Source organism: Thrips palmi, unplaced genomic scaffold (genome assembly GCF_012932325.1).
Source record: "Thrips palmi isolate BJ-2018 unplaced genomic scaffold, TpBJ-2018v1 HiC_scaffold_18, whole genome shotgun sequence".
NCBI classification, from domain to species: Eukaryota; Metazoa; Arthropoda; class Insecta; order Thysanoptera; family Thripidae; genus Thrips; species Thrips palmi.
In genome coordinates, this window is record NW_023144627.1 from 4,881,028 (window position 1) to 4,903,979 (window position 22,952).

At 52.2% G+C, this 22,952-nt stretch overlaps 3 protein-coding genes across 5 annotated transcripts in view; 1 reads left to right on the top strand and 2 right to left on the bottom strand.

Moving 5' to 3' along the window:
- Positions 1–192: 192 nt before the first annotated feature.
- On the bottom strand, positions 193–4,410 carry LOC117645172. Its single transcript, XM_034385158.1, has 7 exons — positions 4,297–4,410; positions 3,790–3,896; positions 3,348–3,606; positions 2,364–2,473; positions 1,087–1,387; positions 555–767; positions 193–465 (listed from the first exon to the last, which is right to left on the bottom strand). The coding sequence occupies exons 1-7, from the start codon at positions 4,408–4,410 to the stop codon at positions 340–342; spliced, it is 1,230 nt and encodes a 409-aa protein (XP_034241049.1). The 3' UTR covers positions 193–339.
- Positions 4,411–10,175: 5,765 nt separating this feature from the next.
- Positions 10,176–13,080, top strand: LOC117644409 (UDP-N-acetylglucosamine transferase subunit ALG14 homolog). 2 transcript variants are annotated; one of them, XM_034383844.1, is made up of 3 exons: positions 10,176–10,309; positions 11,581–11,768; positions 11,850–13,080. In XM_034383844.1, the coding sequence occupies exons 2-3, from the start codon at positions 11,738–11,740 to the stop codon at positions 12,569–12,571; spliced, it is 753 nt and encodes a 250-aa protein (XP_034239735.1). In that variant the 5' UTR covers positions 10,176–10,309; positions 11,581–11,737; the 3' UTR covers positions 12,572–13,080. The 2 variants fall into 2 exon arrangements, with proteins under 2 accessions (XP_034239735.1, XP_034239736.1); XM_034383845.1 differs by having other exon boundaries at positions 10,206–10,285.
- Positions 13,081–14,665: 1,585 nt separating this feature from the next.
- Positions 14,666–22,952, bottom strand: part of LOC117645242 (cyclic AMP response element-binding protein A-like) — an 88,677-nt gene continuing 80,390 nt past the window's right edge. Inside the window, exons 3-8 of one of the 2 annotated variants that reach the window (XM_034385295.1) lie at positions 19,276–19,463; positions 18,797–18,926; positions 18,533–18,714; positions 18,273–18,416; positions 17,831–18,186; positions 14,666–17,738 (exon numbers count right to left, since the gene is read on the bottom strand). In XM_034385295.1, coding sequence (XP_034241186.1) covers positions 17,872–18,186; positions 18,273–18,416; positions 18,533–18,714; positions 18,797–18,926; positions 19,276–19,463 — 959 coding nt within the window. In that variant the 3' untranslated portion in view covers positions 14,666–17,738; positions 17,831–17,871. Of the gene's footprint in view, positions 17,739–17,830; positions 18,187–18,272; positions 18,438–18,532; positions 18,715–18,796; positions 18,927–19,275; positions 19,464–22,952 lie in introns of both variants that reach the window. The other variant, XM_034385294.1, reaches the window with a different exon arrangement.

A 22,952-nucleotide genomic window follows, 5' to 3' on the forward strand; every position in this document is an offset into this window, starting at 1 on the left:
GCTAATCGCTGGCGCCACGCCAGGCAATGGCTTGCCATCCCAGCGAGCCGCCACAACGTCACTCTTAGTTTTTATTCGTCATTCCGTCGGCGTGGGGGTGGGGGCAGGGGAGGGGGCGGTAGGCGTAGTCGTTCCGGTTCCGGTGCGCGGTTCTTTCCGGTACTCCGTAGTCGTGCGCTTCCGGTTCCTCGGTGACGCTCGGCGGTAGTTCCGGTTCCGGTGCTCGTTGGAAGGAGGGCGAAGCCGGAGGCTGCTCGTCGTCGTTACTTCCGGTTCCGGTGCCGCTCGGCCGTGCTCGTCAGTTGTTCCGGTTCCGGTGCTCGTCGGAAGGCTAGGCGGTCAGGCCGGAGGCTGCTCTTCTTCGTGCGCTTCCGGTTCCTCGGTGACGCTCGGCAGTCGTTCCGGTTCGGGTTCCGGTTCCGGTGCGGCGGTTTCTGCCGGAGCGTCCGTCGGAGCAGCGGGAGGCTAGTGAAGAAATCGGTTTCGGAGTGAGTTGATGGCTGAGCGTGTGATGTCGTGAATTAAATTTTAAACGGGCGCCGCGAGTTGGAAACCTTTTCCTCGGGCTCGAACGCCGCGCCGGTGATGTCCGCCACGAAGTAGTGGCACGCGTCCAGGAACCGCTGCTCGAACATGCCGTACTGCTCGTCCATGATGTTCTTCTCGGGGTCGAAGTCGGGCGGCATCAGCGGGTACGTCCTGTCCGCGTCCTCGGGGTCCGGGAAGCGCTCCATGACCAGCAGGTGCCTGTACTCGTTCAGGGGGTCCTGCGGCAGGAAGGGGGTCGTTCTGTCTCTCTCGCACCCCTTAGGGCTGTGCGGCGAGGCGGTCAAAATCCCAGACGCGTTTTGAGCTCCAGAGTCGCTAAATGGGACTCGAACCGAACGTGTGACCCCACCAATGGATTGCTCTCCGAACGAGGAATCCATTGGTGGGGGTCACACGTTCGTTTTGAGTCCCATTTAGCGACTCTGGAGCTCAAAAGGCGTCTAGTTTTGGGCGCATCCGCCGGTCTTCGTTCCCTCTGTGCTACGCTACGGGACGTCCCATGAGTGCGACAGAGACAGAACGAGGTAGCGTAGCTACCTCCGTGCCCAGCTCGTCCATGATGGTCTTGAGGCAGGCCTCCACGCTGGTGGGCTTGAGCTCGATGGGGCAGTAGTCGAGGACCTCGTCGTCCATGACCTCGCCCAGGTCGTAGCCCAGCAGGCTGGGCGACCACTTGCAGTCGCCGCCCCACTCGCACTGGTACAGCTTGTCGTCGTCGTCGCCCTCCTCGGCCTCCACCGAGGAGGCGGACTCGGCCACGGACTGGCTGCGGCGGCCGCCGCCGGCCGGGTGCTGCTTGAACAGGTCCGAGCTGGTGTGGCGGAGGCCCAGCGAGAACCTGCGAGGCGAAGGCAGCGGAGCCATGCACAGTGGGCCAGAAGACCGGCGCGGGCGGCTAGAACTCTGGACGCGTTTAGAGCTCCGGAGTCGCTAAACAGGACTCGAACTGAACGTGTGACCTCTCCAATCGATCGCTCTCCGAACGAGGAATCCATTGGTGGGGTCACATGTTCTGTTCGAGTCCTATATAGCGACTCTGGAGCTGAAAACGCGTCTAGAGTTTTGGCCGCCTCCACCGGTCTTCTGGCCCACTGTGAGCCGAGGCGTCGCCGCCAAGCCAAGCCGGCAAGGCGAAGGACGCGCTAGAGACCCTGTACGTGGCGGCAGAGTGGTCGCTCTGCAGACTGATTCCGAGAGTCGCTTTCGTCGCTCTGTCTCTCTCACAATTATGGGGCGTCCCACATAGGTGAGAGAGAGAGAGAGAGAGAGCGAGAGAGAGGGAGAGAGAGAGGGAGAGAGAGAGAGGAGAGAGAGAGAGGAGAGAGAGAGCGAGAGAGAGAGAGAGAGAGAGAGAGAGAGAGAGAGAGAGAGAGAGAGCGACGAGAACGACACTTGGAATCAGTGTCCTGTCTCTCTCTCACACCTTGGTTGGCCTGTCTCTCTCATCTCTTCGCACACATGATCTTCTCGCTCTGTCTCTCTCTCAGATTACTCATGCGATTGTTGCTCTGTCTCTCTTGCACTCCCATACGGGTTTACTCACGAGGTCAAGAGAGACAGAGCGACGAAGCACTGATTGGAATCAGGTGCAGTACGCCTGTAGCGCCTGCGAGGTAGGCCACCAACCCGGCCCGCAGCACACCGGTGTGAGGACGGTGGCCTACCTCGCCCCTGTCAAGACTTTCAAGACGCACGGTTGACGGGAAACCGTGGCGCTCGAAGCATCCGATCGTTTCACTCGACCAAACCGCTCTTGTCCGACCCGGCCTCGGCCGTGGTTCAAATCCCACTGCCTTGACGTTTTTGTTCCTCACTCCGGCAGGTCCCTGCGGTGGTCCTTCTTGGCGGCCTGCTTGTTGGCCTTGGGGCCCGCCATGCGCAGGAAGCCCTGCACGAAGCAGCAGCGGGCCAGCTGGAACACGACCTGCGCCGGCAAGAGGCGGATCCAGTGTGGAGGCAAACGGGCAGCACCCCTCGGCACAGTGAGCAAGAAGACTGTCGGCGGCGGCCAAAGCTCTAGACGCGTTTTGAGCTCCAGAGTCGCTAAACAGGACTCGAACCGATCGTGTGACCCCACCCATGGATTCCTCGTGCGGAGAGCAATCCATTGGCGAGGGGGTAAACACTTCAAGAAATCGTGTACAGACTCGGTATTACGCTGTATTACGGGTGTATTACACATGTATTACGACCTTAAAATGCCAAAATTTGACACATGTGACCCAAAAATGGTATTACGATCACGTGTATTACGCGTAATACACGGTTGTCGTGTACAGGGTATTACGCGAGTGGTTACCCCCTCGTCCATTGGTGGGATCACACTTTCGGTTCGAGTCCCATTTAGCGACTCGGGGCTCAAAACGCGTCCGGGATTTCGGCCACCCACAATGGAGACGGCCAAAATCCCAGACGTGTTTTGAGCTCCAGAGTCGCTGAACAGGACTCGAACCGATCGTGTGACCCCACCAATGGATTCCTCGTTCGGAGAGCAATCCTTTGGTGGGGTCACACGTTCGGTTTGAGTCCCATTTAGCGACTCTGGGGCTCAAAACGCGTCCGGGATTTCGGCCGCCCACAGTGGGCCAGAAGACCAGTGGAGGCGGCCAAAATCCCAGACTCGTTTTGAGCTTCAGAGTCGCTAAATGGGTCTCGAACCGAACGTGTGACCCCACCAATGGATTGCTCTCCGCACGAGGAATCCATTGGAGGGGTCACACGTTCGGTTCGAGTCCCATTTAGCGACTCTGGAGCTCAAAACGCGTCTAGAGTTTTGGCCGCCTCCACCGGCCCACGACCTGCGCGCGCTGCTCGCGGTGGCGCCGCAGCTCGTCGTCGCCGAGCGGGCCGGCCTCCTCCTGGAGGCGCTGCTGCTGCTGCAGGCGCGTGAGCCGCTCGTTCCAGGGCGCCTCGGCCAGCGGGTAGTCGGCCACCGAGAACATGAGCAGCGCCACCTCGTCCAGCGCGCGGATGTAGAGCGCCGACAGGCCGTGGTTGGCCGCCAGCGCGCACCGCCGCTTCTGCAGCGCGATGGCCAGCCGGCTGTTGTTCCTCCGCCTGCCGGTGGAGAGCCTCGGTGACGACGGCGCACAGTGGGCCAGAAGACCGGCGGAGGCGGCCGAAACTCGAGACGCGTTTTCAGCTCCAGAGTCGCTAAATGGGACTCGAACTGAACTTGTGACCCCACCAATAGATTGCTCTCCGAACGAGGAATCCATTGGTGGGGTACACGGACTCTACCTGGCGGCCACCGCCCGGCAGTCCAGCGTCCTGGACAGCGCCTCCAGGCGGTCCGCGAACATGCGGCACGGCAGCCGCTCCAGGAACGTCGTCAGCCGCTCGCCCACCTGAGTCAGCCCCGTGCAGTGTAGCCACGTGAGTAGGCGAAAATTCCCACGGTGCATCAGTGTCGAAAGAGTTGCTAGCGTCAGCCTGCCGGTTTCCTACCAAAGCTTGCCCAAAAACGCATTGTGTGGTCCAGCGAAGCTGCTCAGGAGGCAGGCTGAGGTTGGCAACCCTTTCGACACTGGTGCACCATGGATACACACCGGTGGAGGCGGCCAAAACCCCAGACGCGCTTTGAGCTCCAGAGTCGCTAAATGGGACTCGAACCGAACGTGTGACCCCACCAATGGATTGCACTCCGAACGAGGAATCCATTGGTGGGGTCACACGTTCGGTTCGAGTCCTGTTTAGCGACTCTGGAGCTCAAAACGCGTCTAGAGGTTTGGCGCCGGCGCCGGTTACCTGCTCGACGTCGCGGTTCATGTTGTGCCGCAGCGAGTCGTGCAGCCTGCGCAGCATGAAGCGCACCGTGGAGAAGGCGCGCTCTCGTCGCGCCGCGGACCGCGCCGCCCGCATCTGCGGACTGGGGCCCACTGCGCGCACCAACGCGCACAAGCACACCGGGAAATGTGAAGAGGAAATTGGGGGCCGAGTCGGTGTTGGGACTCCGCAGACTGATTCCGAGAGACGTTTTCGTCGCGCTGTCTGTCTCGCATCTATGCGGGGCGTCTGTGAGAACGAGAGAGACGGGGAGCAAAGAAAGCGACTTTCGGAATCAGTCTTCTGTGGAAACTGAAGAGTACATGGTCAGACGCGTTTTGAGCTCCAGAGTCGCTGAACAGGACTCGAAGCCAGCGTGTGACCCCACAATTGGAGAGCAATCCATTGGTGGGGTCACACGTTCGGTTCGAGTCCTTTTCAGCGACTCTGGAGCTCAAAACGCGTTTCGGATTTCGACCGCCTCCACCGGTCTTCTGGCCCACTGCGCACCTCGCGGCGCGATGGGGTGCAGGTAGCGCGGCTTGCACTGCAGCTCGGCCTGCACCATGTGGTTGATCTCGGCCAGCGTCTTGCGGCACAGGTCCTGGGACGCCCACTTGGACGCGGCCAGCGGGTCCTGCTTCTCGTCCAGCTTGTCGGCGCGCAGCACCTCGTCCTGCCACTTGGTGAGGTTGGGCCCCGGGCACGCCGGGCACCCCGTCTCGCTGCGCTGCTCGCCGGGCCGCTCCTGCGGTGCGCCGGAGTGTCAAGGTGTGGATCCACAGTGGGCCAGAAGACCGGTCGTGGCGGTCCAAATCCCGGACGCGTTTTGAGCTCCAGAGTCGCTAAGTGGGACTCGAACCGAACGTGTGACCCCACCAATGGGTTGCTCTCCGAACGAGGAATCCATTGGTGGGGTCACACGTTCGGTTCGAGTCCCATTTAGCGACTCTGGAGCTCAAAACGCGTCCGGGATTTCGACCGCGTCCACCGGTCTTCTGGCCTACTGTGCGTCTCTCGCGCCGGGCCGGGGCGGAGCGAGCGCCTGCCAGGTATGCAGTCCCGTTACACAGACGAACGCCGCGGGATGGCCCACCCTGCCCCTGCCATTACTATTGCCATTAACGGCTCCTTTCAGAACTGCACTGCATCGTAGGGATTTTTGCCTCGTTATGCAAGTAGTCTTCAAGTGCATCCTGGCCTCCATCGCGACCCGCGGACGTGCTTCGCGTCGGAACCCCTTCTAGAAGCTGCAAACTAAGTCGTTTCTGGCATCTACACGGGGCGCCCCATGAGTGCGAGAGAGGCAGAGCGACGAAAACGACTCTCGGAATGAGTCTGCCACACGCAGTGGGCCGGAGGAGGCGGCCGAAACCGAGGGGTACGTAACTCTCGAATATCGTGTACAGCGACTGTAAAAGTCTACAGTCAATTTGACTGTTTTGACTGTAATTGACTGTAGACGACTGCAAAACAGTCTAGTTCTGCTTGGATGGAAGTCGACTTTTTGACTGTAAAATGACTGTGTTGATTATAGGATGACTGTTTTAACAGTACAATGGTTGTTTGGAATGTATTCTTGGAAAAGAAATGACTTTTTGATAGGAATAAAAAAAGAAAGAAGAAAGTTGCAGTCCGTGCACTGCAAGACCCTACTTTGAAATATTTCATTGGCCGATGCGGGGCCGGGGTGCACATAAAAGCCTGCTGCTAACGATGTGGGCATACACACACAGTAAAAAGTGGAATTCAACCAATTTTACTATTTGTACAGAATTCATTAGTAGGTGTCCTTCGTGTCTTCCATGGGGATATACGTATTTAGAAGAAATATAATACAAAATCGTAAAATCTTGACCCTTTTTCACAAAAAAAAAAAAATGTTTTTACAAGTGCTTTCAACATGTATGAGCCTCCTAAACGTGCAAAGTTCGACTGTAATTGACTATTTTGACTGCTTTGACTGTAGTGACTGCCAATTGATTGTGTGACTGTTTTTGTGACTGTTTTCGAGGCGTACAGTGACTGTTCTGAGTTACGTACCCCTCGGCCGAAACTCTAGACGCGTTTTGAGCCCCAGAGTAGCTGAATGGCACTCGAAACGAATGTGTGACCCTACCAATGGATTGAGTGAGGAATCCATTGGTGGGGTCACACGTCCGGTTCGAGTCCCATTTAGCGACTCTGGAGCTCAAAATGCGTCTAGAGTTTTGTCCGCCTCCACTAGTCTTCTGGCCCACTGTGCCACACCCACCTGCACGCTGTGCAGCAGGCCCAGCAGCTTGCGCAGGTAGCCGCGGTCGTTCTCCAGCCTTCCCAGCGTGCGCAGCTCGGCGATGCGGTCCGCCTGCTCCTTGACCAGCGGGTCGGCGCAGATGTGGTCGTGGCCGGGCACCTGCCGCAGCCAGCCCCACCGCGGCCCGTCGCCCTCCGCCACCCGCGCGGCCTTCTTCGCCTCCGGCTGGGGCTCCGCCACTGCTTTCACCCCTGTGCGATATCCACTTCTCGGTTATCGCGATGCGATATGGACCTCAGATCTAATTAAGAGTAGATATGTCGAACCGCAAATCCAAAGGTCAGACTTCTCGCCACTCCAGAGGCGAGACATAAAGTCTGGCCAAGTTTTGGTCAGACCTGAAAGTCTCGCCAAATTGGTCCGTCAAAAAAGTCCTCGACACAAAATGGTCAGACACAATAGTCTCGCCACAGAAGGGCAAGACTTACAGGTCTAACCAAAACTGGGCGAGACTCCATGTCTTCCCATATTTTGGCGCGTGTATCAAGAAATAACCGTGATGTCAAGGGTATCGAGATTGATAATTATCGCGACATATCGACCGTGCAAGATATTGTGTCGATAAGGCATATCGTTTACCAAGTAATATCGTGATATCGCGATATATCGAGCCCTCCATAAATCGATAAGGCATATCGTTTACCTAGTAATTTCGTGTTATCGCGATATATCGAGCCCTCGATGTCGATAAGGCACATCGTTTACCAAAGCAATATCGTGATATCGCGATAAATTGAGCCCTCGATGTATCGATGTGCTGCGAAAACGAATATAGTACCCCCCGATATCAAGATGATATCGAATCGATCGACCTCGATATATCGTGATATCGCACAGCCCTACCTGGTTCGGCCACTGGTTGCGCCCCTGGCTCTGCCCCTGGTTCTGCCTCGGGTGCCGCCACTGGTTCTGCCGTAGGCTCCTGGTCGCCCTCTGCTGCGCCCTCGTCCTTATCCTCGCCCTTCGGCTCGTCTTCGCCACCCTCTTCCTCCTCTTCCTCCTCCTCTTCCTCTTCCTCCTCCTCCTCCGCGTCCTCCCCCTCCTCCGAGGACTCCTCCGAGTCGGAGGCCTGCCCCAGCAGCGGCGACGCCCCCCACACGATGGGCAGCGGCAGGGGCGTCTTGGCGCCGGGCTCCTCGGCCTGGGGCGGCGGGTCCAGCTGGATGTTGGGCAGCGCCACCCAGCTCAGCCGCTGGCCCGCCGTCTGCAGACATGTGGGACCTCTAGAGTCGCTACATTGGACTCGGACCGAACGTGTGACCCCACCAATGGATTGCTCTCCGAACGAGGAATCCATTGGTGGGGTCACACGTTCGGTTCGAGTCACGTTTAGCGACTCTGGAGCTCAAACCAATTACCACCATGTAAGTATAGCGTCACCACGATGCACCAGGGTCCAAAGGGTTGCCAACCTCAGCCTGCCCTCTAGGAAACTTCTCGAGAGCAAAGGCAAGATGTTGTCTGTTTGGCAGGCTGAGGCTGGCTACCATTTCTTTACTGTACAGTGCCCGGAGCAGGCCGTTCTTGTGTGAGCACTGGTAAAACAAAGGCATAAAAATTACGCCCTTTGGGGTATAAATACTCTTTTACGCCCTTCACAAGGGCATTAATCGTGTTATGCCCTTGCAAAGGGCGTAAATGGTATAGGAATTTCAAGCAAAATTTTAATGCCCTTCCCAAAGGCATTAACGATTTATGCCCTTAAAGGGCGTAAATCGTTTACGCCCTAAAAGGGCATAATTTTAATGCCTTTGTTTCACCAGTGAGGTAATACTTAGGACTCGAACCGAACCTGTGACCCCACCAATGGATTGCTCTCCGAACGAGGAATCCATTGGTGGGGTCACACGTTCGGCTCGAGTCCCATTTAGCGACTCGAGCTCAAAACGCGTCTCGAGTTTTGGCCGCCTCCACCGGTCTGACCCACCAGCCGCTTGGGGTTGATGCCCTTGTGGCGGAGCATGGCGCGGACCAGGTCGCGGCGCAGCACCCTGCCGACGCGCTTGTCCAGGGCGTGGCGGATGTCCGCCTTGAGCCCCTCCACGCGCTGGCCCTGCTCGTCGCCGATCAGGAAGCCGCCGCGCATGTCCCGGCGGCGCGCGCGCAGCCTGCTGGCCAGCACCAGCCCGTCCTCCAGGTCCGCCTCGCGCCACAGCGCGTCCGCCGCCGTCATCAAGGGGGCTGCCGGCGGGGGCAGCGGGGGCGGCGCCTGTCGCCATCAACGCCCTCGGTAAAAGAGGCTCGCTGGCTCTGCCGCACGCACAGTGGGCCGGAAGACCGGCGCCGCCGGCCGAAACTCTAGACGCGTTTTGAGCTCCTGAGTCGCTGAATGGGACTCGAACCGAACGTGTGACCCCACCAATGGATTCCTCGTTCGGAGAGCAATCCATTGGCGGGGTCACACGCTCGGTTCGAGTCCCATTTAGCGACTCCGGAGGTCAAAACGCGTCCGGGATTTTGACCGCCTCCACCGGGTCATGTCTTGGGGTGCGAGAGAGACAGCTGCTAAAAAAGCTCTTTGTCTCTTTCGCACCCGCGGGGCGAGCCCTGGGTGTGAGAGAGACAGCGTTCCCTAGAAGAGCACTGGCCGACCTGCTTGTCGCGCTGCTCCTGGCTGTACGTGTCCACGGCGTGCACCGCGTCCTCCAGCGCGCCGGCGAAGTCCAGCAGCCGCAGCTTGCAGTCGGCGCGGTGGGCGTACGCGCGCCACCCGCATCCCCCCGGCGTGTCCACCGCCTGCGCCGACATCGCCTTGCTCACTCCAGTCGCCTCCAGCCATCTCCAGTCACCTCCAGTCACCTCCAGTCATCTCCAGTCACCTCCAGTCACCTCCAGTCACCTCCAGTCACCTCCAGTCATCTCCAGTAATCTCCAGTAATCTCCAGTCACCTCACTCCAGTCATACTCCACTCCAGTCATACTCCAGTCATACTTCAGTCATACTCCAGTCACACTCGTCACACTCCAGTCATACTCCCAATGGCGTGCGCAGAAATTTTGAAAGGGAGGGGTCAGGCCATGCTTTTTGCCTACTTACGGGGGAAATGTGAAGCAATTTGCCTTCCCTCCAGGTGGCTGTCAAGTGACCAAAAGGGGGGGGGTCATGACCCCCCCTCACCACCCCCCTGCGCACGCCACTGCATACTCCAGTCATGTCCGGTCATGCTCCAGGCGTCCTGCTCGTTTTCGAAATAATAGTCATCTCACGCCACCGGTGGCATTGCCATTGCTTTGGCCAGGGGTCTCAGAGTGGCGGCCCGCGGGCCGAATCCGGCCCGGCTGCTCGGTGCCTGGCCCCGAGTGGGCCGGTGCCGAACGATGTTCGGCGTTCGCCGAGCGACACACTCGGCCAGCGAGAGCAGTGGTCGGTGGCTGGCTCGTCGCCGCTCGTCTCCCTGCCGTCACGCGTGTCAACCGACAGGCAGTATGTCTATCTCTCTCGCACTCACACAGTCATATGGGCGAGGGACAAGGACAGACAGTGGTCTGTGTCGGCGAGTCCGCTCAGCCGGCTGCGGACTGCCGCTGGGCGGCCGGCTCGAGCTTCACACCTCCCTAGCCGACGCGACGCGCTCCGATCTTCTATCTCTCTCTTTTTCCTAGTCCGGCCCGGGTTTGCTGCCAGTCTGAGACCCCTGGCTTTGGCCAAAAACATCTGAAGGTGACATGCCACAGGTGACAGTCTGAAAATATAGACGGGTAAGTCTGAAAATTCAGACCGACCTAAGATTTCGTTTGTCCGCTAGATGGCGCGCATGTTATGCCCTCTCTGGAGAACAACGCGCACCAAAGTTCGGCTCAGTGTTCGAATTCTATAACTTTCCAATGTCCATACAGGTCGGAATATTTAGACCGCACCAACTCTTTAAATGTGACAGGTGCTGTACTGCATGCTGATAACGGAATGCCCCAGCACAGTGGGCCAGAGCCAGAAGACCGGTGAGGCGGACAAAACTCTAGACGCGTTTTGAGCCGCAGGGTCACTAAATGGGACTCGACCCGAACGTGTGGCCCCACCAATGGATTGCTCTCCGAACGAGGAATCCATTGGTGGGGTCACACGTTCGGTTCGAGTCCCATTCAGCGACTCTGGAGCTCAAAACGCGTCTAGAGTTTTGGCCGCCTCCACCGGTCTTCTGGCCCACTGTGCGCGGGCCGCACCTTGTTGAAGGTGGCGAAGGCGATGTGCTTCTTGCCATGGCTCAGGAACTGCGACCCCTCCGCGTCGACCTCGCTCCACGTGCTGCCCAGTGGCGGCGCCTCGGTGCCCGCCATGCCCGCCATGCCCGCCATCCTCGAGTCTTGTCACTCTCAAATTTGCCTCAAAAACATGCCATAATCGTGCCGAAAAGTTGTGCCGCCAGTTCGCGCGCGGGAGTGTCCGGGGGTTTTAAAAAGAAAGGGAACATGGTTTTTCTTAAATCATGTTTGAATTTTGAGCGCGACTGGGCGCGCGGCTGCGCGTGGCTCGGGAAAAATTAACAATGCAACTTGCTGGGGCCGTTACCCGCTTTCCCGCCCGCCGGGCGTCTCGTTTTGTTTTGCGCTGTCGTGGATTTCATTCATTTCCATTCATTTCACTTCCCACTTCCACCGCTTTTCGCGTGCGGGTAGGCTTTACAGTGAGGCATTCCCTTCGTCCTAGCCGTACGCCGCACAGTGGGCCAGAAGACCGATGGTGGCGAAATCCATTGGTGGGAGTCACACGTTCGGCTCGAGTCCCATTTAGCGACTCTGGAGAACGCGTCTTGAGTTTTGGCCGCCTCCACCGGTGTTCTGGCCCACTGTGCGCCGTGCTTGAAACTGCCGCGCGCCCCGCCGCCCCGCCGTGCGCGCAGCGTGCAGCGCCATCTGTCGGGGCGGCCGGCAACCAACGGTAAAAACAGGCTTACCATAACAAAGGTGTCGGAGAGCAGACGCCAAGCCGCTGCCGCTGCATTTTGAATTGAAAGATTTTTGTTGATTCGTAGAACGTTGAAGTCTGATAGTACGGCACCCAGGACGACCCACAACGTGGCAATGAGAGCTTCCATCCAGCTGCTGTCAAGCTAACCTGCTGGTTATTCGTATGCCGTTCATTTTTCAAAGGATCAGCTGAAGTTAGAACCGACACAGTCGCCCATAACCATGTATAGTTTACCTTTAACTTATTTCATTAGTAAGTATTCTTTACTTTATCGATATAAATGACTTTTTCTTCATTTGAATACTTGGTAATGAATTTTGTCTGGTGTTTCAGGTCTTTGCGAGAAAGTTCTCAATCTACTGACCGGGGAAGATGATTTTTGGGAAATGGTTAATACCATTTATCATTTGTGTATTGTTTCTTCATGTTTCTTCTTGTGTAGATTTATTTATTTAGTTCACAAAACTTCCAATAATGTTGTTAAAATTTGGCCTAAGCAACCTAAAGATAAAAGTGTTAGTACAATGATTGTAATAGGTTCTGGCGGTCACACTACTGAGATGCTCCGTTTAATGAGAGTTATGACACCCCACCTTTATTGTCCGAGGACATACGTCATGGCCTCAAGTGACAAGACAAGTGAATTTAAAGTGCATGTTGTTGAGGAACATCTTGCCACCAAAGCCAGCAAGAAATATAGAAAGTATTCTATCTTTAAAATTCCTCGAAGTAGAGATGTTGGCCAATCTTTCATCACGTCCTTTGTTTCCACTGTGTATTCATTCTTGAGATGTTTGCCTATGATGCTTTATCATAGACCAGAGTTGGTGTTGTGTAATGGCCCAGGCACCTGTATTCCAATTTGTATTATAGCTTTTGTGCTGCGAACCTTGTTTTTGAGCAACACTATGATTATTTTTATAGAAAGTGTTTGTCGAGTGGACAGCCTCTCTATGACAGGCAAAATTCTCTATTATTTTGCTGATGTTTTCCTTGTTCAGTGGCCAGATCTTGAACAGAAATACAGCCGAACTGCATATGTAGGAAGAGTGTAATATTAATTGTCTGCTCAATGGAAACTTGACAAAGCTCTGCAAGTGCTTCAACTTCTGAGGCGAGTAGTACCTTGATATTCTGTCAGATTGTCTTAATACGTCCCTTCATTTTTTACTTCAGTAGAAACTAATGTAAAAGAATGGACGGCATTCTTTGATCATCCCAGGTATAAATCAATACCAAAGATAAGTGAAAAATTAAACTTTAGCCACCAATTGTCTTACAAATGTGGTATTAGTCATTTAAGAAATTTTTTACTCTTTTGTACTTTTAGTCCTTCTGGACATGTGATTTTAGTAAGCTGTGCTATGTGTAACTTTTCTCCAATTAGCGTTATTGGAAATTGTGGATCAACAATTGCTAATGGATTGTTGATGTTATGTACATATCATCTGAGGTGACAAATGCTACCACCAGCATATCTAGTCCACATTTGTCTTTACTTATAGATAAGCAATTCAACAACTGAAAATGTAATGGTACAGATTAAAATCAGGGCAAAACCAAACTTATTTTATGTTATTTGACAAACCTGAAGAATATTGTGCAGAAGCATTTCCCGATGACTCCAGACTATTTCGAGAACCAATTCAGCCTTTTACTGTGTTTTCCTGCTGAGGATGTAAATATTTTCCTCGTTTACCTCGTTTACCTCTCTAACAAAAACAATAAAAACAACGGTGGCTGCGAGCGCATAAGGCAGCGGCCGGCCTGTTAAAGGACGTGGGTTTGACCCCAAGGCGTTACAAATTTGTGCTGTCTTGTTTTGCCCGTCGTCCCTGTGACGTGCCAAAGGGGTGGTCTACCTTCCCGGCGCTGTGCGACAGTAGGGATAAAAAATTTAGAAGTAAAGAATGGCAATGAGGAAAAGAAACCCGGGAATCGTACCTAGAATTTTATATGTGAATCGACGCCTATGCTCCGTCAGCCATCCCGTCCGTGCTGAAAAGTTCCGAGTGGCGCTATCAATCATAGTGTGGTGGTACTTGTGATGTCACGGCCCGAGTAGGTTTCGGAGGCACTTCCGCGCTTCCGCTGGCCGCTGCGATGCAGCCGTTCTCTCGCGGTGGCAGCTCCGCTCGCCGTTTTGACTTGTCTGCCAGCAGATTTCTTTTCAAGTTACTGATCGGTCGCGATTGGTCGCTTCCAAGTTGGACACTCTACCCCTTGGAGAGTTCAGCTGCAGACTTCGGCAGTGGTGCTAGCGTCCGAGTTGGTGCTTCCCTCTGCCTTCAGCTAGCCCCCGCAAGGTGGCGCTGTACTTATTTTTGTTCAGGTCCGCTCGCGGGTTCACTGTCTTTCCCTGATTTGATTTCTTGCAAATCACCTTTCACCCCCTCCCCTTTTCGACCAACAATATGGGAGCGCTGACCGCTGCACTGGTCTAACCTAACCTTCACCAGATTTTCCGCCGGCGGCCCGGAAATCGACGAAAAACAGCGAAAAAAGCACTTTTAGGAGAAATGGAGGCCCCTGATTGGTCGAAACCAGTCACGTGACCGGTCACGTGATCAAAATTTCGATCGCCAGCCAGATCCCTTGAGAAACCCCCACGGAAGGCTCGGCTGGGTGGGTTCGGCTGCCGCCGGGGACCTCTGAGACAGTCACTACGGAGGAGAGTCGATCCATGACGAGAGGGAAGGACCATGATGGGAGTGGATGGTCGTTGACTAGTCAAATCAGCGAGCGTGGCTGCCACCGCGAGCGAACGGGAACCCAGAGTGCGTGGCGTTCCCTTACGGAATGCGTTAGCTGAGGAGACCTGTCACTGTGGACTCGGACACTATGCCGCAAACCAACAGATGGCGCTGAGATGCCCAAAAATATTTGAAGAGAGTCACTCTGACCGTGCCGTTGTCGGCGGTTAGAAACGGATTATGCTGGCAGACTAGTCAAAGCGGCGAGAGACACTGCCCGCGCGAGAGAGCGCTCGGCCGGAGCATTTGAAACACAGTGCCACCATGGTGCCACAGTGAGAGTGATCACACACGGGTGGCAGTGAACAGGGTAGAGATATCGGGGAACTAAGGAAAATGCTGTCAGGCTTTGGGAGTTGTACCCAGAAAAGTAAATAACACACATTTCTAGACAAATCATTTTTTTTCTTGTTTATTTTGAAACTGGTATGATTGCAATAAGAAAAAATAGCATGGAGCTTCTTTCATTCAAATTCATTTAAAATTATGACGTGCCACACACAATACATAAGATAGAGTTTGTTTAAACCACATGATTGCAATAGCTTTTAACAAGAGATATAATAGTTGAAAGGAATGTTGTTTGCAAGATCACTCTACGATGCAAAGCTTACAATAAATTTAATAAGCAGAAATTGTAACACCATTTTAAATTTGAAATTCGTCTTGTCTGTGTCACAATATTTTAAAAAAGATAAACGACTAATGAGTTAAGATTACAATCCATACAAAAATATTAATGCATTCTAGATACATCCTTTCAAACTCTTCTTAAGTCACAAGTCTTTAACAGAAGTAGCACAATGCATTTCCTTACGTGTACAGTAACATCAACTGAGGAAATGACTGAGTTTTGACTCAGAGGCACAATATTAACTTATGAGCTTCTCATTCTCCTTCGTTATTCCTGTACAATAACATATGGCATCTCTCATTAATACAATGATAGCAACATCGCAGAAAAATGTCACTACACAATAACAGTTACAACAGACCATAAAATCTACACAACACTGAACACCTGTCAACAAAGGCTCCCACCAGCGGAAGCCTGGACAGCTTAAAAGAGAATATTTCGCACTGTACTTAACTTTATAAAAGTTATATACTGCAAATTCATACTATATTTTGCATTCAACTTTATACATTTTTATAACTTTTATAAAATAAATCTTCTAAAGCAGAAAACAAACAATCAATAGGGAACAGTGTTACCGGTTTCATATCCCAACCATCGGACTGCATGATATGTTTGTTTTCAACTGTTTGCACTTGAGCCCGGCACAGCAATTCTCTACCTAGTTACTCTACAAATAATGAAACCAATTGCTACTCTTATCTCTGAGTAGTGATTACATTGGTTACTTTCATTGGCTCGGTGTATAAAGTGATTGCTGTATGACATGATCTTGATGCCAAAAGATCCAAATAAACTTTTTCCTGATTCAGCAAAGCGGAGCACAAAAGACAGCTAGATGACATTTGAAATAAACTAATACAAAATTTCAGTTACTGAAAAACAATGTCTTGACATAGTCTGACCTCTATGTTGCACTACATAGTTACATTTGTATCCCTTTCATAAAAGGCCACTTTCTTAGGTAATATAAGGTACGATGCATTCAAAATTTTAGTATGTGGCTATTATTAAAAATGCAGATTTTCTAAAATGTGCCAAAATATGATACCATAAGAAGGTCACATATTCCATAATTATGAGATCAGATAATTAGAATAAATGAGCTTAATGCAAAGCTAATTAATAATTACTCACACTTTAAATCTTATTTCTTTAAATTTTAGATGCTGCAAAATGCAACTTTTAAGTTAAGGCTTTTTGTACAGCAATTTTAAGTACACCTAGGAAATGCAGTTGAATCACAACAAACCATACTTTCGTTTTAAAATTCCACAGCATATCTTTTCTCAGTTTCACTCATATACAGTGCCCTTCAGGGAAGTAAAAGTCCCACAACAACTCTCTAATAATGAAAGAAGAGTGGGCAGCAATCTTCAGGCCATTAAACTACTCTCGATTGATAAATAATCCGTGCTCACAGGGCACACTTAAATGAAGTTCGTTCTAATCACACAGTGATCTTCTAATTTAAAATGTGTCATAATACCAACAATGAATTGCCAGAGAAACTGAATTTCATCTTATTTTTAAAACCCACATTATCACATAAGATGGGAAACTCCTAATGACTTCAAACATAGTCAAAAGTCCATCAGTTACACAGGAAACTTGCAGAACAGCCAAAAAGCAAAAGCAATATCACACTGTTTCTTAGCAAAGTTTCCTAAGGATAATGGCTTGTTAAATTGGAAGGACAAAGAAGATTTCTCAGTCTACAAAAGAGTTGATTTGTCAGATAAAATACTTCACTTGGAAGATATTAAAATCTGAATTCTGAGTATATGAAGTATCCTCAAAATGAGACCACTGGAAAGGGACTAATTTTAGAATCAGGAGACTTTACGTATCAAACAGGAAAGCAAAACACCATTTAAGATTGAAAACAAATGTCACAGTTGGTATTAGCAGTATAACACATGATTCTATTCCACCATCCTCAAAAAAACACAAAGCTTACAATGTACATGTGTGCATTTGGTACATTTCTGTTACATGGACATTTGCACTCATGAACCCAGTGAGTGTGTCTATAATGCTCTATTTCATACTATTCAGCTAAAATATAAATCTGAATTCATAAATATTTAATACTCCCAGATATTTTTCAGGTCTCACTTGTACTATAGATTGAAATCAGAATTACAAACAAACTTGACAACAATAACATCCAGTTCATAATGTACAACACGTTAAAATACAATTTACTCAAATATATGTCTATATAAATCTATATATCAATGCATATGATACAAATTATTTTCAGGATAGAATAAGAAAATTTCAACATCAGGATAAAATTTAAAAATAAACAACTGCTTGATGCTCTACAATAAGAGAAGAGCTGGTAACAAATCAACTCCAAACAATCAAGCAGTGACTGATATCATAAATGCATTTCATCCAATTCTGTGCTAAGGATTCAACTAGGCTTAGTGCGTAAAAAATATAAAATATATACAAAACTTAATGCATAAATCATTACATAAATATCCTCAAATTTCAAAGCTATAACTCTTAAGACTATGACTTACTTTAACATACTAGAAACAATAAAACTATGTAACAATCTCATTTTCAAGTAGTTTCTTTCAAATAAAAGAAATGTTTCATTCCGGATTCGCAAGAGTTCAACAAAAACAGTTGGAGTATGTCTTGAACAGTCCGTTTTTGGGACACACTCAAAATTTTAAAAATATATATTTAAAAAAAAATCAACAACAGAAATATTAAGAGGAATGTAGTCAAGACCTAATAAGATACAAGTCTTTGAGAACAAGTGAATGCCTCTCTTGAAGTCACCATATTGCTTGTCGTAAGCAACCAGTTTATCTGCAAGACAAACAAAACAATGTCATGAGAACAAAAGTACTTTGACATTTTGGGCTGAGAGAACCTTTGAATGTAATTATTTAAAAACTCACCATATTTTGAAGGCAATACAAAGGCAGTATGCAGGAAGCTACTACTTTGCTGAGCTCCTGCTGTGATGTGATGCCAAAGACCCATGTGATAAACTTTCGGAATGTCGCACAGAATTCCTTGAGCTAAAAGTAGCAGCTGCTGTAGCCAAAGCTGCCAGAGCATTTGGGTTGCCAGAGCTAGCACGAGCAGCAAGAGATTGAAGCTTGCTGAGTTGGTTGATCAACGAATCATTGCTATCCTCCAAGTTTTCAATTTTCTTTCGATAGTCAGAGTTTTCACTTTGTAAAATCTCAACTTTCCTTTCCAGGGCATCCATGTACTCCTTTTTCTTTCTACGACTTTCTTGAGCTGAGATCTAGAGAAATATTGAAAAAATCCGTTTCAATAATTTGCAAAAGCATTGACATGAGACTTTAACTATTTTCAGATTCTTAAAACTACCTTGTTCTTAATTTTTCGTCGGATTTTCTTTAAGGATTTCTCTTCTGCTTTAGTGAGAGGTAGCCGGGTAGGGATGGGATATCCTTCAGCTAAAAGGGTGCGCTTCTCCTCCTCAGTGAGTAACAGCATTCCAGTAGACCCTTTCTGTAACACACGAATACGAGACTACACAATTAAAATGTCACGTCAATGCTCAATCTCGCAGGAAATGGAAATTAATTTGCACAACCAAACTCAGTATGAGACTTCTTGGCACTTACAGGTTGGCTGCTGATGAGTGATGTCTGGATAGGTTGTCTTGTCGATGTGCTGGGAGGAGGTGAGACAAGTAGTCGGCTGCTAACTTGTGCTGACTGACGGCTTGATGGAGAGGATGGATGGTGGTCATTGCCCTCACTATCACTTGTCGTTGACGAAGGAGGAGTGGGTGGTAAAGAAAAGCCTGCACACAACAGAATTCGGTTAGGAAGTTCCGCACACACACATCCACATGGATCAGCATGGAAACCGCCTTGAACACATACCTGGTTCAACTTTGATGTTGAGCTTTGGTAAAACTGATACTCTGCTCTGTTGCACACTACTCCTTGATACAAGGACCGTCGGCTGCTTTAGTAAGCTCTGCGGGTGACTGCTGCTGGTGTGTGCAATTGTCTGCAAGCAAAAACCGCATCAGTAACGACAGCTCAGGAGCAAGCAGGTAGCCAAGAGGCAGCCCACTTGCTGACCATGGTACCTATTGGTCATGGGACCCATGCACAGTGTTCCAAAAGACGCCGGCGGCAAAAACTCTAGACGCGTTTTCAGCTCCAGAGTCGCTAAATGGGACTCGAACCGATCGTGTGACCCCACCAATGGACTCCTCGTTCGGAGAGCAATCCATTGGTGGGGTCACACGTTCGGTTCGAGTCCCATTCAGCGACTCTGGAGCTGAAAACGCGTCTAGAGTTTTGCCGCCGCCACCGGTCTTCTGGCGCACTGGTAGCGACCTAGCCCAACCCACCTTGTGCTCCTGGAAGGACGGAGGCGGCGATCCCGGCGACATGGGGCAGGACGACTCCGGGGACGAGGGCTCGCTCTCGCTCATGGGCTCGTCCTTGACGGTGATGGACACGTCGGAGGACTCGGAGTCGGGCCGCGTCCTGGTGGCGTTCTTCATCGGGATGCAGGGGTAGCACTCCTCCTCCATGTCTGCAACAGCAAGCACACGAAGTTGTAGTCATTCACTCGGCAGCAATCCATTTCCTTCTCACCGTCACTCTTTGCACGGTGGCCGTGCAGCAGCAGCAGACTGATTCCGAGAGTCGTTTTCGTCGCTCTGTCTCTCTCGCACCTGTGCGCAACGCCCCATGAGTGCGAGAGAGACAGAGCGATGAGAACGACTCTCGGAATCAGTCTGCAGGCTGATTCCAAAGTGTTGTCGCGCTGTCTCTCTCGCACTCACGGGGCGTTGCGTACAGGTGCGAGAGAGACAGCGACTGGAGGCGCCAGGTACGTCAACGAGGCACTCCCCCGCCTTTCCCCACGCCTGCCGACGGATTCCGAGAGTCCGAGAGGCGTTTTCGTCGCTCTGTCTCTCTCGCACCGACACGGGAAGCCTCGTGAGTGCGAGAGAGACAGAGCGACGAACACGAATCGCGGCTCGGGCAAGGCAGGGGAGGGAAGGCTCCGCATGGCGTCTTTCAGCAGACTGATTCCGAGAGGGGCCGTTTTCGTCGCTCTGTCTCTCTCGCACCGATGGGGAACGCCCCGTGAGTGCGAGAGAGACAGCGGCATCCGTCTGCTGGATTAGCGGCGGAGAAACTAATCGTTCGACGCCACGGCGCGCCACGGCGTGGAGTGCCGCCCGCACTCGATTACCCGGTGCCGGTGGGCTGCGCAGCTCGGCGACGAGGACTTTCCCGTCGGCACGGGACAAACCCCGCCAGAAGCCCGAGACACGACCCCGGGGCACGCCCGGCAAGGACATCGAGTGTCCTAGCAAGGACTGCCAGAGAACCGGCGGCTAAAACTCTAGACGCGTTTTGAGCTCCAGAGTCGCTAAATGGAACTCGAACCGAACGTGTGACCCCACCAATGGATCCCTCGTTCGGAGAGCAATCCATTGGTGGGGTCACTCGCTCGGTTCGAGCCCTGTTTAGCGACTCTGGAGCTCAAAACGCGTCCAGAGTTTTCGGTCGCCCCCGCGGGTCAAAATAATCAGAGCCACGCTAAAAAATAAAAAAATAAACGCGATTTTTATTTGCAAAAAAACCAAAAATTTTGGTCATTTTTTTAATTTAGTAAAAATTTTTGTCGGTGAGTTGTAACGCGGTTTTGATTCAGCCGAGGCACCGTACCGTTTCCCGGGCATCGCGTGCCAGTCGCGTGCGAGGCCCGCCACGCTAGACAGCGCCACGCTAGACCGCGCCACGCTAGACAGGCTCGGGCCGCGCTCGGGCCAGACAGCACAGCAGCACTAGACTTGCGGCTAAATGCTGTACGCAGCGACCCAGCGACGCAGCAGCAAACCGTATTAGTTCGTTAGTTGCGCGTGCTGGCCGAGGCGGGGCGGGGTGGGGCGGGGTGGGTCATCAACCCGCGCCAAGACGCAATGAGTCGCTGGAGAAATAGAGCAGGGCCCCGCCCCGCCCCGCCGCCCAACCGGGCATTCCAATAGGCAAGATCAAGTCTGCGCGCGTCAAGGAATCAAGGATCCCCCAGTGTGCCAGTGTTTTCGGCTTTTCGGCGCGCCCCTCGCAGACAATATCAGGCCCGGACTGGCCAGGGCATTTGGGCAGAAAAATATGCCGGGGCCCCGGCGTGCCGGGGCCCCCCAACTTACAGTTGCGAGGCCTCTGTGGCCGCTGGGCCACAGAATCGACCCGAAATACCTTTAATTCGTAGTACTGCCCCTTTACAAACTGGCAGGTATTGCATTTTGAACACACAATAGGCCTTAGCTTTTTGCTCGCTTCGCTCGCATAGTAATGCGGAATCGCGTGAAACAAGTCTATCATCAGCTCGATGAGTTCCTAGCAGGTCCAGGTCAGTTCCTGAAAAACTTGCAACAATGTTTTAGTTTGCTGTGAACCAGCTTACTGAAAATTATTGCATGTTCCCGTTTTTCAGGAGAAAATTTAAATTGCATTAGAAAAAATTTGAAGCTCGCTTCGCTCGCAGTTTCCGCTGCTAATGTTTTTGCTGCAAGCATCAGAAACAATCCCTGGGTAATTATATCATTTCTACGATTTCAAAAGTCAGGGAAAATCACATAGTTGTCGTGGACCGAGGGGGGGGGGGGGGAACAGGGGCCCCTATGACAACTTTCTGCCGGGGCCCTTTATGAGCCAGTCCGGCCCTGGACAATATCCATTCAATCAATTTAACAAGCTCGCTTTTTGGAAGCGGAATGGAATGGCCACTCCTAGCCACTCCTAGACTGAGAGTCACTTTCGTCGCTCTGTCTCTCTCCCACCTACACGAGACGCCCCAGGTGTGCGAGAGAGGCAGTCTCTCGGAATCAGTCTGCAAGAAGATATAATGAGAGCGCCCTGGAGAAGAGTGTCTGACGCAGTCCCACACCGCGGCGCTTCACAGTGGGCCAGAAGACCGGTGGAGGCGGCCAAAACTCTAGACGCGTTTTGGGCACCAGAGTCGCTAAGCAGGACTCGACCCGAACGTGTGACCCCACCAATGGATTCCTCGTTCGGAGAGCAACCCATTGGTGGGGTCACACGACGTTCGGTTCGAGTCCTGCTTACCGACTCTGGAGCTCAAAACGCGTCTGGAGTTTAGGCCGCCTCCACCGGTCTTCTGGCCCACTGTGCGCTCCGCGGGCAGGGCCGGGCGTGGCGAGGGGTCGGTGCTCGCCGAAGTCTAGTTGTGTCTCTCTCTCTCTCCGCAGTGGGCGCGTGGGCGCGGGTCGGGTCGGCCGTCTCGCGAGGGCCAGCAGGCGGATTTCGAGAGTCCTTTTCATCGCTCTGTCTCTCTCGCACTCATGGGGCGCCCCTTATAGGTGCGAGAGAGACAGAGCAGTGAGAAAGACTCTCTCGGAATCAGTCTGCAGGCCCGCCCCCGTTCTTTGGGGCACCGCGGTGGCGCGCCACTGCCGCGCACATTTAGCATTTAGCACCGCGCCGTCGCGTTTTTTGAAATTCGCAGCGGGACGTGTCTGTGTGAGTGAGTGAGTGAGTGAGTGAGTGAGAGAGAGAGAGAGAGAGAGAGAGAGAGAGAGAGAGAGAGAGAGAGAGGCGGCACGGAAAGCGGCCAAAGGCAGGCAAAGGCGATGACATCGACAAGTAGAGCCGGCCGCCGACTGCAGCCCGTTCCGAACAGCGCCTCCGTCGCTCTGTCTCTCTCGCACTCACGGGGCGTACCGTAAGGGTGCGAGAGAGACAGAGCGACGCACCATTGTTCGGAACGAGACTATGGCCGCTGACACGGCGGCAAGAAAACTGCTGCTTCTGAGTGAATTCTGCCCACCCTGCCCAGCCGGGTAAGCCCCTCCGCCCCCGCCACCGCCCGGCGGCACCCTTTTCCCATTTCCCCCTTCTGCAAGCAGACTGATTCCGAGAGTCGTTTTCGTCGCTCTGTCTCCCTCGCACCTGTACGGGACGCCCCATGGGTGCGAGAGAGACAGAGCGACGAAAACGACTCTCGGAATCAGTCTGCTTGCAGTATGGCCGATGCGGTCAGCGA

Coding starts and splice junctions, on each gene's coding strand:
- LOC117644409 (XM_034383844.1), top strand. CDS start 11,738: ATGTATAGTTTACCTTTAACTTATTTCATTA. Junction 11,769..11,849: donor ACCTTTAACTTATTTCATTA/GTAAGTATTCTT, acceptor CTGGTGTTTCAG/GTCTTTGCGAGAAAGTTCTC.
- LOC117645172 (XM_034385158.1), bottom strand. CDS start 4,410: ATGCGGGCGGCGCGGTCCGCGGCGCGACGAGAGCGCGCCTTCTCCACG. Junction 3,897..4,296: donor TGAACCGCGACGTCGAGCAG/GTAACCGGCGCC, acceptor GGGCTGACTCAG/GTGGGCGAGCGGCTGACGAC. Junction 1,388..2,363: donor CACCGCAGGGACCTGCCGGA/GTGAGGAACAAA, acceptor TTCGCCTCGCAG/GTTCTCGCTGGGCCTCCGCC.